The following is a 16,564-nucleotide window of genomic DNA, read 5'->3' as shown; positions in this document are numbered from 1 at the left end:
ACAATTGAAATTTTGTAGCCTGGAGCAGAGCCAAGCCTTTGCTCGCTCCGTGGCAGCATCCATTTCTGTTGGGATTTATTTATCTTCTATAATTGAAACTTTGTAGCCTTAAGCGGAGGCCAAGGCAGTCCAGGGCTGCAGAAGCTTGGCTTCCTTCATTGCCGGGGGCAACCCTAGCCTCCTGCTCTCTCCAGCTCCATGGCTGCCACCATTTTTGTTGGGATTTATTTATCTTCTATAATTGAAACTTTGTAGCCTGGAGTGGAGGCCTGGGCCAGCCAGGGTGTGCGGAAAGCTTGGCTTCCTCCATTGCCGGGGAAACCCAAGCCTCCCTCCTGCTCTCTCCGTGGCCGCAGCCATCTTGGTTGGGTTAATTTGCATACTTGCTCCTGATTGGCTAGTGGGCGTGGCTTGTGGATTTAACGGAGTGATGGTTAATTTGCATATTACTCTTTTATTAGATAGGATGTTTTTTTATTATAGATGAAACTTCTTGAACTATAAAAACAATCAAATTATACCAAATATACTTTTTAGGAAGAATATATACTTTTTAACTATAGTATATAGAAAATTCTTACAAATGGAGAATTTTTATGACTAGATTGAATTTTAAAATTATGTTGGATATTTGCTTCTCTGCAAAGCTATATAGTACATGTGTGAATAGTAGAAAAAAAAAGTTTCTTTCAAAGACAATAGAAAAAACCTTTAATAGTCACAGTGATGCTTACTATAATTATCCCTTTCTATTGGTATATGCATATTCCTTGAGCTAGTCATCCTGACCAGTCCCTATGCAAAGTTTACTTGTTTCTTCCACTTCAGCATTCTTATCCTTCCTGATTGAGGTATGTGCAGCTGAACTTCCTTGTATTTCTAGGTTATATAGATACAAATAACTCTTCAAGCAGTGAAAAATTCAGTAAACTAGTTTGTTGTTTTTCCTTCACAAAAATTCCCAAGTTAAATAAATCACTTGCTGAATTTGTCTTCTTTTTATTCCAGGGTGCTTTGGTCAGTGCAGGTTCAGATGATACACTCCATTTGTGGAACCTTAGACAAAAAAGACCAGCTATTCTTCATTCTCTTAAATTTAATCGAGAACGGTAAGAATGTGTGAGTTAAACAATTTATTAATGTACAATAAAATTATTTCCTGAACAAATTATGTTAACTTTTCAAAGACCTTTTTCATAATCATAATAGCTAGAAATAATCTGTTTATGATTGTTTTATTATAGTTAATTTTCATAGAAAATTCATAGTTGATATAGATTTAGTCATCTACTAATGGATAATTCCTAACATTTTTGTTCTCCTTGCTAAAAACCAGGGTTCTGGAAAGGGATCTGAGGCTGTTAAGCCACAATGTGTACCTAAAAGTTAAAAAACAAAACCTTTTTTTCTTTTAAATGTCTAAAGAGCACAAAATTGATCCTTCTTTTTTTACTGCTGCATGGTATTTCATGGTATAAATATATCACAGCTTCTTTATCCACTCATCTACTGATGGGCACTTGGGCTGTTTCCAGATCTTAGCACTTGTAAATTGTGCTGCTGTGAACATAGGGGTGCATACATCCTTTCTGATTGGTGTTTCGGGTTTCTTGGGCTATATTCCTAGAAGTGGGATCACTGGGTCAAATGGCAGTTCCATATTTAATTTTTTTGAGGGAATTCCATACTGTTTTCCATAATGACTGCACCAGTCTGCCATTATGTCTGTCAGCAGTGTACTAGGTTTCCATTTTCTCCATATTCTCACCAGCCCTTATTATCTGTTGATTTGTTGACAGGTGTGAGGTTGTTTTGCTAAGCAACATAAACCAGTCAGAGAAAGACAAGTATCACATGATCTCACTCATATGTGGAATCTAATAAAATAAATTGTTTAACAAAATAGATCAAGAGACATAGAAGCATGGAACAGATTGTTGAACCTCAGAGGAAAGGCAGGGGTAGGTGGGTGTGAAGAGATCAACCAAAGAACTTGTGTTTGTGTATGCATAACCCATGGACACAGAGAATAGGGTAGTGGAGGCCTAGGTTGGAAGTGGTGGGGAGGCAGGATAAAACAAAAATAAGAAAAAATATATCCTTGGGTGAGGATTAAAAAAAAAGAGAGAGCTCAAAATTGAAAAAAAACAACAAATCTATTATAAACGCTTTTCACCTGTGGGGAAAAAATGTACAAACTTGAATTTTCTTCCAGTAACTTGGTGCTCAGAAAACAGAAAGGCTGATTATGAAACTCCAACCCGTAGGCTGCGGATAGAGAAAGAGTGTCACTTGGACCTATGGGCCAGTGCTTAATTATCTCAATTGAGGTGGATTTAATTGGAAGTAACATAAAATGCAAGCTGACAGATTTTGGAAAAATTTAAATCATAGGAACTTTGTATGCATTGCCTATTTTAATGCTTACAAATATATATATATCTTTTTGAAAAATAAATGCATTACCTTAAATTTGAGAATAATCCTTGATACTCTTGACTAGAGAATAATCATTCACTATCACAATTTTTACTATAAATTTTAGTGTTTTTTCTTTATTTATTAAAGCACTTCAGCCCTTGGTCTTATAATCTTTAAAGACAGCAATCAGCCTTTGATTTTTGAGAATTAGATATTTCAGCTGCTTTGGATGGATGACTCCTGTCAAATCTGATTTTAAACCTAAATATGGAAGAAAAATTGTTTTGATTTCTGTAGTGCATAATATGAAAAATGAATAAGGTCAAACATTCACATTTTATGCATATTAACAGCCCTTGCTATCATCTATACTAATAAAAGGGTAATATGCTAATTAGACTAGGTTGACTGTCCATCCTCCAGGCATCCAACTTCCTTCCGGACAAAGCCATGGTGGTGGGGGCCGAGGCAGAGGCAGTTAGGGGCAATCAGGCCGGCAGGGGATTGCAGTTGGGAGTGAGATCAGGCCGGCAGGGGAGGCGAGTGGTTAGGGATGATCAGGCAGGCAGAAGGGTTAGGGGCGATCAGGCAGGAGCCAGTCGTCCCGGGTTGCGAGAGGTATGTCTGACTGCTGGTTTAGGCCTGATCCCACAGGACATCCCCTGTGGGGTCCCAGATTGGAGAGGGTGCAGGACAGGCTGAGGAACCCCCCTCCGTGCATGAATTTCATGCACTGGGCCTCTAGTTAATCATAAATTGTCTAATGTTGGGGAAAGCATAGAGACATTTTATATGGCTTTCAAGTAAAATTCGATATGTAGGTTATGATATACAGACCTTAAATTACTTGTATTTACTATACAAGAGTTTATTTTTTTCTATCTGTGGTATTTTTCTTCATATTTCTATAATGTCCTTGATTTTGTCTCCTTTGATTTTTGGTTTTCCTAATAACTTTTTATATTGAGATTTTGGGGTTGTAGTTTTTCTTGAGAATTTAATTCTTTTCTAGCTTCAGTAAAAGTATTGATTTTCAGTTTGTTAGGCCTTTCTCTTCTATTTGTTTTAACCATTGAGTTTTGAGAATTTTACATTTTATTCTAGATAAATTTTCTAGTCCTTTGTTGGATATGTGGTTTGCAAATATTTTCTCCCAGTCGATAGTGTGTGAAGACCCTTTTAATAGGGTCTTACATAGAGAAAATATTTTAAATTTTTATGAAGCCCAATTTATTAATGCTTTCATTATGGACCATACTTTTACATAAAATCTAAAAGTTGGTTGCTTAGTCCTAGTTCCCAAGAAATTTCTTCTATTTTTTAAAAGTTTTATATTTTATATATAAATGTATGCTCTGTTTTGAGTTAATTTTTGTGTAAGGTTTGAAGTGTAGCTGGAGATTCATTTTTGTCTCAGTAGATATTCAATTCGCTGGTACACGAAATTCGTGCACTGCAGGAGGTCCCTCAGCCCCACCTGCGCCCTCTCGCAATCTGGGACCCCTCGGGTAGAGTCCCTAGGCCTGGACGGTGATCAGGGCCTATGGGGGCTTTCCTTCCCCCAGCTGCCGGCAGCTGGTCCCACCCCTGCTGCTGCCACTGCTTGCCATCTGTGCAGTGTTGCCTCCCCTCCCCCACCACTGGTCGCCTCCCTCTGTGGGCAACAGGTGTGGGGTGTGATCGCTTGGCTGGCCTGGGCCTCCCTCTTTGGGGCGATTGATCATGGGACTCCGTGGTCAGTTGCCCAGCAGAGGGTGGCCTGGACCTTCCTCTGCAGGGCGATCATGGGGCGATGGCGCGGCCCCCTCAAACAATCGCATCACACCTGCCATGGCTGGCCTGGCGCCAGTGTGTGTCATAGCATGGTCATCCGGAAGGTCGTTCTGCTGTTTGGTCCGATTTACATTTTACACTTTGGTTATTATAGATATGTAAATGTATGCTCTGCTTTGAGTTCATTTTTGTGTAATGTTTGAAGTGTAGCTGGAGATTCATTTTTGTCTCAGTAGATATTCATTTCTCCACTACCATTTGTTGACCTCTTTCATTCAATTGCCTCACACATTTGTCAAAAGTATGTTGGAGCCCTAACCAGTTTGGCTCAGTGGATAGAGTGTTGGCCTGCGGACTCAAGGGTCCCAGGTTCGATTCTGGTCAAGGGTATGTACCTTGGTTGCGGGCACATACCCAGTGGGGAGTGTGCAGGAGGCAGCTGATCGATGTTTCTCTCTCATTGAAGTTTCTAACTCTCTATCCCTCTCCCTTCCTCTCTGTAAAAAATCAATAAAAATATTTTTTAAAAAATAAATAAAGGCATTGCCAGGGCCATTCTTAAACAAACAACAAAAAAATATGTTGGATATATTAAGTGGGTTTATTTTTTGTGTTCTCTGTTCTGTTCAGTTGATCTATGTGTCTGTTCCTCTGCCAATGCCACACAATTTTGATTATTGTAGGTATATATTAGGTCTTGAAATTGGGTAGACTGATGCCTCCTACTTTATTCTTCTTTTCCCCAAATACTTTAGCTATTCTAGTTTCTTTGCCTTTTCATATAAATTTTAGAATAAGCATATCTATAAAAATGTATTTTCAGAGTTTTATAAAAGCATGAATTAACATTTTTATTTTACTGAATATTAAAATCCATGAACACAGTATATCTCTTAGATCCTTTATTTCTTTCATGTGGGTTTTGTGGTTTTTAGCATATAAGTTATATAATTGCTTTTTATATTTCTGTCTCAGTATATCGTATTTTAAGTGATTTTAAATGGCATTGCACTTTAAATTTCAGCTTTTACATGTTTCATATAAATATATAGAAATACAATTGAGTTTTATGTTTATCTTGCTTATATGATGAAATGTTGCTGAACTCATATTAATTATAAGAGATTCTTTATAGATTTCTTGGTATTTTCTAACTAGACCATCATGTATGTCATCTGCAAATAGGGAACTTTTCTTTCTTTCCTATCTACATGCCTTTATTTCCTTTCTTGCACTGGCTAGAACTTCCAATACTTTGTTGAAGAAGAGTATTCTTCACCGCCTCCACCTTTATTGAGTTCTAATAGACCCCCCAAAAATGAATGTCTTTAAATTAGACAGTTTGTTTTTCTTTAAAAAAACACACATTTTTATTGATTTCAGAGAGGAAGGGCAAGGGAGAGAGAGATAGAAACATCAATGATGAACTGCCTCCTGCATGCCCCACACTAGGGATAGAAGCTCACAACCCAGGCATGTGCCCCGACTGGGAATCAAACTGTGACCTCCTGCTTCACAGGTCGATGCTCAACCACTGAGCCACGCCGGCAGGGTCTGGTTTTCTTTTTTTAATTGTCTTTATCTGAGTTTACTCTCAGGTAATCTTATCTTCATAGAATTAATTAGGAAGTTTTCTCTCGTGTTTCTGGAAAAGATCGTTAGAATTGCTAATTGTTCTTTAAATGTTTGATAGAATTCTCTAGTGATGAAACCATTTGAGCCTGAAGATTTATTTCTTTTCTGAAATTTAAAAATTATTAATTTTACTTAATTGTTTCAGCACTAATCAATCTATTTCAGATTTGGAGAGATGGGCTAATCTGTGTTTTTTGAGGAAATGGTCCATTTTATTTAAGTTGTCACATATACTTGTGTAGAGCTGTTATCATCATGTTTAAGCTTGTATGATCAGTCATTCCTTATTTTACTCCATTGGTAAATTATCTTTCTTTTTTTCTTGTCTGTCTTGCTGAAGATTTTTCAATTTCATTGAAGTTTTCAGTGAAACTGCTTTTTATTTCACTGATTTTTCTCCGTTGCTTTTCTGTTTTTAATCTCATTGATTTCTGCTCTTTATTTTCTTCTTTTGTCTATTTGGTTAGAGTTTATTTTGCTCTTATTTTTCTAAGCTCTTGAGGTGGGAATTCAGTTATTGATTTGAAACTTTTTCTCTTTTCTAATGTATTTAGTGCTATAAATTCTCTTTAGGCATTGTTTTAGCTGTGTTCCAAATTTTGATTTATTATATTTACGGTGTCATTCACTTCAATGTATTTTTTTAATTTCCTTGTGATGCCTTCTTAGTTCCATCGGTTACAAGTGTGTTGCTTAGTTCCAAATATTTGGAGATTTCTCTTGTGCTTTTAAAAAATTGATATCTAGCTTGATTCCATTGTCTTTAGAGAACACATACTACATGATTTGAATTATTTTAAATTTGTTGAGGTTTGCTTTTTAGATCAGGATGTGGTCTATCTTGGTATATGTTTGTGGCTGCTAGAAAAGAAAACCTATTTCTCCCTAGTTGATCAGATTATTCTATAAAGGTTGATTAGTTCCTGTTGGTCAGTAACTAGTGATTTATTCTTGCTTCCCACATGGCCTTCACTAACACAATTCGCCATTCAGAAATTAAATATTCTATGAATTTTTTAAACTTCATTTTTATTATTGACACTATTACAGATGTCCTCATTCCAACTCCCTGCCCTTGCCCACCTCCACCCAACCCCCACACTCCCCTTCCCTCTGGCCATCACCACACTGTTGTCTGTGTCTATAGGTTATACATATTTGTTCTTTGGATAATCCCTTCACTTCTTTCATCCAGCCCTCCCCAACCCCTAACAGCTGTCAGTCTGTTCCATGTATCCATACCTCTGTTTCTATTTTATAAATCTATAAATGTAAATAAAGGTAGAAAATATTATTTCTTTTGCTGTAGGAGAATGAGAATAAACTTCTCAGAGTTTCATTTGTTAGGAATTATATCTTATCCCCTATGAAACTGCAGAGATTAGACTTATTTTTAAAAGTTGTCTTATGTTTGATATTTTACAACTAACTATAGACAACAAAACTGAGCCAGTTTTTGTTTTTTTTTGTTTTTGTGTTGGTTTTTTTTTGCTGTCTGGTTTCTTGATTAATAGGCCATTAGTACTGTGAATGAAATTCAACTAAATTTTTACTTATCTGTTTAATTTTGTCTCTTGTGTTACAGTTCTAGCTAAGTACAGATTATACAAAATTTATCAGATGCTTTTCTTAAAGAAATTTTATCTTTTTTTTCATACGGTTTGAGGGTTTTTTTTCATAAAAATTCCTAAGTATCAGTCTTTGACTTAAGATGCTGAGGGGATCTTAGGGTAGCTTATTATCATCATCATAATTATCATCAGCTGTTTTTGGGTGACTACATAGTGACAATGCATTACCCCCACTATTAACTTACCAATTTAGGTTCTCATTCTAAAACTTGAGAGTAAGCAGCATTCAGCCACAGAACAGTGTTCCTTATAATGTAGTTTATAGATTCTTTGTATAAGAATCACCTAGAGCCGTGGTCGGCAAACTGCAGCTTGCGAGCCACATGCGGCTATTTGGCCCCTTGAGTGTGGCTCTTCCACAAAATACCATGGCCTGGGCGAGTCTATTTTGAAGAAGTGGAGTTAGAAGAAGTTTAAGTTCAAAAAATTTGGCTCTCAAAAGAAATTTCAATCGTTGTACTGTTGATATTTGGCTCTGTTGACTAATGAGTTTGCCGACCACTGACCTAGAGAAGTGCTTCCGAAACGGTAATGTGTATATGACTCACCTGAGGTTCTTCATAAAATGCATTTTCTGATTCTGAAGTGGAACCTGAGATTCTAAGTCCTACTAAGTTTCCAGGTGATATCCATGCTGCTGGTCTATAAACTTTAATTTTTAATAGCAAGTACTGAGGATACTAGTTAAAATACTAGTCATATGTCCCATCCCATGGAGTCACAATTTGTGTAGCCGGAATCTGGGAATATGCATTTTAATGAGATATTTACTTATACTAAAGATTAAGAATCCTACCTAATAATAGACAAATATGCAAATTGACCGTACCTTCGCTATGCCCCCAATTGGCCAGGAGGCGCGGGGGGGCGGGACTTGGGGTGGCCAGGGTGGCCGATTGGGCCGGCGGGACACTGAGCTCGCGTTGCCACTGGCGGCTCGAGCTCAGCGTCTGCGCCATGCCTGTGCTGCGGCACAGAAGGGGCCTCTGGGGCAGCGAGCTCACTTCCCACCGTGGACCATCAAAAGCGAGGGAGCTGGGTGCCTGTCCGCTCAGGCACCAGGCCTTTCAGAAGCCTTCGCCAGCGGAGGCTTGGTGCACCAGCGGACAGGCATCCAGCTCCCCGCCTAAACGTGCATGATTCAATCATGCACTGGGCCTCTAGTTGTTATATAATTTTACGTTTTTTTTTTCTTTTTAAAAGATATATTTTTATTGATTTTAGAGAGGAAAAGAGAGGAAGAGCGAGCTAGAAATATCAATAATATCAGTAATGAGAGACAATCATCGATCGGCTGCCTCCTGCATCCCCCCTCCCCCGCTACTGGGTATCGAGCCCACAACCAGGGTGTGTGCTCTTGACACTCTATCCACTGAGCCAAATCAGTTAGGGCCCTATTGTCCTTTTTAGGAGTTATTAAAGAGCACGAGTAGATCAAACTAGAAAGAGTGATGATGCTCTGAAGAGAAGACTCTGTTAAATGTCCAGATTTCACGTATAGAAGTCATGGTTGCCCTGGCTATGGAACGGGCTCCCAGAGTTGGCCAGAAAGTCCATTGTGAAGATGAGGCAGAACAAACAAACAAAAGGGAATAAGTACAGTGTATCTCTGACCTTATAAATTTTCTTTATATTACTTAGATGCCAAGCATCTGAATAAAAAGTAGATAATTTATCATCTTAAGTAGACAAACTCTGACAACTCTGAAATTTATGTTTTAAATGTACCTAATTTGAACTGAACATTACTAAAAACAAAAAAACAAGCAAACAATGTAGCTTGGTAGAAAGATGGTAATTTTACAACCAAACAAGAATAGATTTTAATTCCAGTTTTGCCACTTATTAGCTGTCAGTCCTAGACAAGTAAAAATAAAAGATTTTTACTTTAGTTTTCCTCTTTGTAAAACAGAAGTATATGTCTGTCTTGTAGTGCTGTTTTCAGAATTAGAAATAATATTAGTGCCTAGGTTAGATACTTATTTAATAGTGGGCATTATCATTATGGTTTTTAAAATTATACTGTTATCCTGCACCCTCACTAATAAGTAAATGCTACTTGAGTATATAGTAAATTTTATTGTTTATGTAGCCATCACTACATAATAAGTTTAAGGAAAATTAGTGCTATCATGCTGACCAGAAATAAAGTTAGATATTTTAATTTTAATTTTCTTTCTTTCAGAATTACTTACTGTCATCTACCTTTCCAGAGTAAATGGCTCTATGTTGGAACAGAAAGAGGAAATACACATATTGTAAATATTGAATCTTTCATTCTTTCTGGATATGTCATCATGTGGAACAAGGCAATTGAACTGTAAGTTTGAACTTGAATATCACTTTATTGACATTAAATATTTCATATGGTTATGTAACATATAAATTGTAGTTATTTGAAACATTATGGCTAATTTATGATTAATATGAGTGAAAAGTTCAGCCAAAATAATTAGAAAACATAAAGGCTTTTAAAAATAGATATTGTAATATTAACATATGATAATTTTAGAATTTCCAAATACTACAGGTAATTAGCAGTATGTATGCAAAATTTGGTGATAAAATATTAATTCTAAAAGTTACACATGGAAATCATTCCATTCCTTATAGTCAACCTTAGTATAGCCACTTCCATTGATAATGACAAGTGGATTATGGCCACATTTAGTTTTATGGAAAAATAATCATTATCAGTTCACATAAGGGTGGGGCAAAAGTAGGTTTATAATTGCAAGTACATGAGTTTATTCTTGTATTATTATTAATTTCTAGAGGCCCAGTGCACAAATTTGTGCACAGGTGGGGTCCCTTGGCGTGGCCTGTGTGGATTGGGCTGAAACCGGCAGTCCAATTCCACCTGCCGCTTCCACTCATCCCAGCCCTGCTGCACCTGTGGCAGGCTCACGCCCAGTCAGTCCTGATTGGGAGAGGCTTGTGCCTCCACAGCAGCACTCACCAGCCGTGAGTGAGCCGAGCATCTGGTGCCCGTCCCGAGGGGGGTAGGAGAGGCCAGGACACGATTAGCCCTCCGGGCGGGCAGTTGGATGTCCTTGCCAGCCTGGGATCCGGATCTGTCCCACTGACATTTGCGCCGGTTGTTCAGGAGCCACCTGGCAGCCGCTTTTATATCGTTTCTTCCTTGCGGAGCATCGAGGGAGGGTTGCAGCCGCGGTGCCCAAGGCCAACTTCCAGGAAGCCAGAGGTGCTGGTGGCACTGGTCCATCGGTGCCTGGCCCATTCTCCGGAGATTGGACCTGCAGGACTACTGAGGGAGTGAGTGGCTGCTGCTGGGGTGGTGGGCCGCCAGGATGGGTTGGTCAGCTGAGCAGCACTCCCGCTGTGGGAGTGCACTGACCACCAGGGGACAGCTCCTGCGTTGACCATCTGTCCCCTGGTGGTCAGTGTGCGTCATAGCAGGAGCACATCATAGTTTATTATATATATACTAGAGGCCCGGTGCTCAAAATTCATGCACGGGGGGAGTTGTCCCTCAGCGCAGCCTGCACCCTCTCCAATCTGGGACTCCTTGAGGGATGTCCGACTGCCCGTTTAGGCCAGATCCCACCGGGATCACAATCCAGGACTGATGGCTCCCAACTGCTCGCCTGCCTGCCTTCCTGATTGCCCCTAACCGCTTCTGCCTGCCTGATCACCCTCTAACCACTCCCCTGCCAGCCTGATTGATGCCTAACTGCTCCCCTGCCAACCTGTTTGCCCCCAAATGCCCTCCCCTGCCAGCCTGTTTGCCCCTAACTGCCCTCCCCTGCAGGCCTGGTCACCCCTAACTGCCCTTCCCTGCAGGCCCAGTCGCCCCCAACTTCCCTCCTCTGCCAGCCTGGTCACCCCTAACTGCCCTCCCTTGCAGGCCTGGTCTCTCAAAACTGCCCTCCCCTGCTGGCCATCTTGTGGTGGCCATCTTATGTCCACATGGGGGCAGGATCTTTGACCACATGGGGGCAGCCATCTTGTGTATTGGAGTGATGGTCAATCTGCATATTACTCTTTTATTAGATAGGATAGAGGCCTGGTGCACAGGTGAGGGCCGGCTGGTTTGCCCTGAAGGGTGTCCCAGATCAGGGTGGGGGTTCCCTTGGGGCATGGGGTGGCCTGGGCGAGGGGCCTGTGGTGGTTTGCAGGCCGGCCATGCCCCCTCACTCCCCACAGCTCAAGCAGAGGCCCTGGTACTTATATTCTACAATTGAAACTTTGTAGCCTGGAGCGAAGCCAAGCCTCCTGCTTGCTCCGTGACAACAGCCATTTCTGTTGGAATTTACTTATCTTCTATAATTGAAACTTTGTAGCCTTAAGCGGAGGCCTGGGCCGGCCAGGGTGTGTGGAAAGCTTGGCTTCCTCCATCGCCAGGGGCAACCCTAGCCTCCTGCTCTCTCTAGCTCCGTGGTTGCCGCCATTTCTGTTGGGGTTTTCCGTATTTTCCAGCGTATAAGACGACTGGGCGTATAAGATTTTCCTGGGTTAAAAAGTTGTCTTATACGCCGGAAAATACAGTAGTCCAATATATCTAATCCATTATATCTAATCCCATCAATATAGTCCAATATACCGTATTTTCCGGCATATAAAACAACTTTTTTTTTAATATATTTTATTGACTTTTTACAGAGAGGAAGAGAGAGGGATAGAGAGTTAGAAACATCGATGAGAGAGAAACATCGATCAGCTGCCTCTTGCACACCCCCTACTGGGGATGTGCCCGCAACCAAGGTACATGCCCTTGACCGGAATCGAACCTGGGACCTTTCAGTCCACAGGCCGACGCTCTATCCACTGAGCCAAACCGGTTTTGGCTAAAACAACTTTTTAACCCAGGAAAATCTTATACGCCCAGTCATCTTACACGCCAGAAAGTACGGTATCTTCTATAATTGAAACTTTGTAGCCTGTAGTGGAGGCCTCACTGGCCAGGGTGTGCAGAAAGCTTGGCTTCCTGTGTCACGGGGGAAACCCAAGCCTCCCTCCTGCTCTTCATGGCCGCAGCCATCTTGGTTGGGGTTAATTTGCATAATCACTCCTGATTGGCTGGTGGGCATGGCTTGTGGGTGTAGTAGAGTGATGGTTAATTTGCATATTACTCTTTTATTAGATAGGATAGATTGTATCACTTTTCATACGAACAACTGTAAACCTACTTTTGCTCCACCCTGTACTTTTTTTAAAATCCTTACCCACAGATATGTTTTACTGGTTTTTAGAGGGAGAGAAGGGAGAAAAGGAGAGAGAGAGAGAGAGAAATTGATGTGACAGAGAAACATCAATCAGTTGCCTCCCAAATGTGCCCCGACTAGGGATTAAACCTGCAACCTAGCTATGTGCCAGGACCAGGAATCAAACCCCAACCAACTAAGCCACCTGACAGGGTGCCACTCTATATTTTTTAATGCTGGAGCTTATTCTTCCTTTGCCTTAACATATTGTTCTAGGTTCAAGGGTGAATAAATTTATTAACATTTTTATGTTGTGATGTATACAGCTATTTGGGTATGCGGTTGATGGCAATTACCACTTTGACTTTGACACTGATATTTACATTTCTACACATGTAAAATGTGAAATCCCCCACATGTGAAATTGCATGGAATTCTAAGCTATCTGTAGTATGTACACAGACAATTTTCCTGGTTAATCACAAAAACAAATTTTCTTTAATAAGTGTTTATGCTCTATACATATTAGTTCCTTAATAAGATAAAGTTTTTACTTGAGGCTGGCTCAAGTAGGGTGGGGCAAAAGTAGGTTTACAGTTGTGAGTACGCAAAACACAAGTTTATTCTTATATTATTATTTATTAATTATTTTATTATTAGTGAGACCGTGAGAATAGATGAGATTATACATGAAGAGTACATAGGAAAGAGGTAGTAAACTAGTAGACAGTGAACCAATTCACAGATATGTTTTATTTGGCCATCAGAGTATTTAAACATATCTGAATTATTAGTTGCTAATATTTAAAAATTGGTAGAGTAGAAATAAAAATTTAGATTTTCAGCTTTCATGAAAAACATTCATAATGAGATAATCCTAGTCCAGTATTCTTGCATGGTAGTGAGTAATCAACTGGAAATGAGTAACAACTATCCTTTAGTAGGTGGGTAATGTGCTATCTAGTTGAGCACAGTTTTTATTCAGCCTGTTTAACTCATTTGCAATACCTGCCTTGTTCCCATGGGCCCTTGAATTCATGACCACATCTAATATGGGAATAGATGGCAGTCTAGGACAGAATACAAAGGAATACCAATATTTAAGATACAAAAACAAAGTCCACAAAGGAAACTGTCAAGAGCCATTGGGGTGAGTCAGAGGAAGAGAAATAAATAGGGATACTTAGAATAATTGCTGGGCGTTATTTAGATAGACATTTATGAATTTAAGTTTATTGATAATTCTATCTAAAGTATTTTTGTGGGATTTATAGAATCTGGAGTATACAGCTGCTTTTTTTTTTTGAAGTCAATTTCTAATGGCCATTTTTTCCCTTTGATGGGAAAAATACCTTTGGTATTTTCTAAGTTTTATTTTTTCACAATAAATTATATTTCTTTTATACTTAGAAAAAGTCATTACAAGTAGTGGAAATTTAATGCTAGATTATTTTCTGACGAGTGTTTTATAGAGTCTGAGAATCTAAATGGAAGTCTTGCAAATAACCTAAGTGTTTCTTAGTGTATTTCAGTGATTTCCTTAATATGGTCAATGAAAAAGGATTCTATGAATCAATAATTTTGGAAAATATTGAAAATTTGCAATGGTCATTTGCATACTATAGCCCTAAGAAGTTCTATAGAAGAAGAAAATATTTATCTTTGTTTAATTCAGGGTTTCCCAAGCTTTTTTTGATATGGAACACTATGTGAAATGCCTTATATAGTCACTAGTTTATCGTGGAGTACACTTTGGTATTCATTGCTCCAGTCAAACCCAAGAGATCGGGGTTTGTGGCTTATTGGGTATTATTAGTTCCAAATGGATAATTGAAGGACATTGTTCTTTATCAGAGGCGTTTATACTATAATAAAACACTGCATTTTATATGTAAACTAGGGACCCAGTGCAGGAATTCGTGCACTTGAAAGGAACTGTGGGCCACGAGGCTGTGGTAGGCACAGGGGCGGGTCTTGGCCCATCCTCCGTGCCCCCACCCAGTCCCTCCCGCCGCAGTCCCTGGATCCCTGTCTGCCGGCAGCCCCCTCCCGCCACTGCCGCTCCTACACACTGACGGCGCCAGCCTTGCACCCGCTGATGGCACCAAGTGATTGGGGCTGGCGCCAGGTGCTAACAGTGGGTGTGAGCGGTGGCTCCGGCATCAGCAGCGGGTGTGAGGGGTCAGTGCTAGCAGCAGGTGTGAGTGCTGGGCAGGACTGCGGCGCACAAGAGCAAAGAATTTTCAGTAACCACCAGAGGCTCACCTCGATGACAGCAACTGGTGCCCTGCCCACTCATCTGCTCCACCATCCCACCAGGGCCGACGCCAACCATGTTCCACACATGCCCCCTGGTAGTCAGCACACATCATAGCAACTGGTTGTTCAGTTGTTTCAGTTGTTTTGCCATTCGGTCTATTTGCATATTAGCTTTTTATTATATAGGACTAGGGGCCCGGTGCATGAAATTTGTGCACTGGGGGTCGGAGGTCCCTCAGCCCAACCTGCCCCCTGTCACATACTGGGAGCCCTCAGGGGATGTCCTACTGACGGCTTAGGCCCGCGCCCCACAGGGAGCGTATCTAAGCCGCAGTCTGGCCTCCCTTTGTGGGAGGCAACCGGGCTGGTCAGGGGAAGGCACCAGCCCCATCACCCCACTGCTGCAGCCACTGTCAGTCACCGCAGCCACCAAGGTGTTTTCATCAACACGGACTCCAGTCCCTTCACCAAGAAAAAATGACAACTTTCTTTAGGCATTTTCAAGATGTGTCTTTCATAGGATATGGATTTCTTTCTTTATTTTTTATCCTCACCTGAGGGTATGTTCCCATTGACTTTTAGAGAATGTGGAAGAGAAAGGGAAAGACAGAGAGAAACACTTTGATTGGTTGCCTCCTGCATGAGCCCTGATCTGGGCCCCGGCCAGAGAAGAGCCTGCAACCTAGGTACATGCCTTTGATCAGAATCAAACCCAGACCCTGCTGTCTGCAGGCTGAGGCATTATCCACTGAGTCAAACCGGCTAGGACAGGATATGACATTTCTTAGCCTTCCAGCAGCGGACCTTCATTTTTTTCTCCAGAAGTGTGGTGGAAAAAAACTAGATCACCTTTTTGGATTCTTATTACCCAAGTTACTAAGAATATTACCAGTGGCATACAGGAAGTTTAGCCAATTGCAGTCAGAAAAGGTGTTTCCTCTATAGTTCACACCAATGGAGGGCTGGGCCCTGCCCAAGCCTAAAGCCTCTGGCCGAAGCTTTAGGCCTGGACAGGGGCCCTCCAGCTCCCTCTGATCACCGGCTCAGCCCCTGCTCAGGCCTGCCCAGACCAAAAGCCTCTTGGGCAGGAGCGGACCCCTAGCTCCCTACAATCAATCGCAGGGGGTCCGCTCCTGCCCAGGCTGAAAGCAGACCCCCAGCTCCCTGCCCAGGTGATCAATCGCAGGGGGTCCTCTGGTGTACCAGGCCGAAGAAACCCCCAGCTGCCTGCAATTGATGGCAGGGGGTCCGCTGGTGCTGGAGCAGACACCCAGCTCCCCGCTTTCCATGGCAGGGGAGCTGAGTGTCCGCTCGTGCACCAGGCCAAAAGCCCCCGGCGGAGGCTTTTGGCCTGGAGCTAGAGCGGACACCCAGCTCCCGGCTTTCGATGGCGGGGGAGCTGGGTGTCTGCTTGTGTACCAGGGAGGCTTTTGGCCTGGAGCCGGAGTGGACACCCAGCTCCCGGAGCGGACACCCAGCTCCCGGCTTTCAATGGCAGGGAAGCTGGGTGTCCGCTCGTGCACCAGGCCAAAAGCCTCCAGAGCAGACACCCAGCTCCCAGCTTTCGATGGCAGGGAAGCTGGGTGTCAGCTCATGCACCAGGCCAAAAGCCTCTGGCACCTCTCAACGGCCGGATAGGCCTGCCCCCCGCACCTCTCAACTGCCGGATAGGCCACCCCG

General features: G+C 41.5%; 1 protein-coding gene across 1 annotated transcript in view; it reads left to right on the top strand.

The window, feature by feature from the left end:
- The window catches only part of STXBP5L (syntaxin binding protein 5L), a gene marked incomplete at its 3' end in the record, with an annotated part of 214,250 nt that overhangs the window by 43,164 nt on the left and 154,522 nt on the right, over positions 1–16,564 (top strand). Inside the window, exons 5-6 of the mRNA XM_079766307.1 lie at positions 1,009–1,109; positions 9,646–9,780. Coding sequence (XP_079622433.1) covers positions 1,009–1,109; positions 9,646–9,780 — 236 coding nt within the window. The remainder of the gene's footprint in view (positions 1–1,008; positions 1,110–9,645; positions 9,781–16,564) is intronic.

The sequence above is a fragment of the Cnephaeus nilssonii genome, assembly GCF_951640355.1.
Source record: "Cnephaeus nilssonii genome assembly, chromosome: 3".
Classification (NCBI taxonomy): domain Eukaryota; kingdom Metazoa; phylum Chordata; class Mammalia; order Chiroptera; family Vespertilionidae; genus Cnephaeus; species Cnephaeus nilssonii.
The sequence above is the reverse complement of the archived record's forward strand: the minus strand, read 5'-3'. Positions and strand labels throughout refer to the sequence as shown.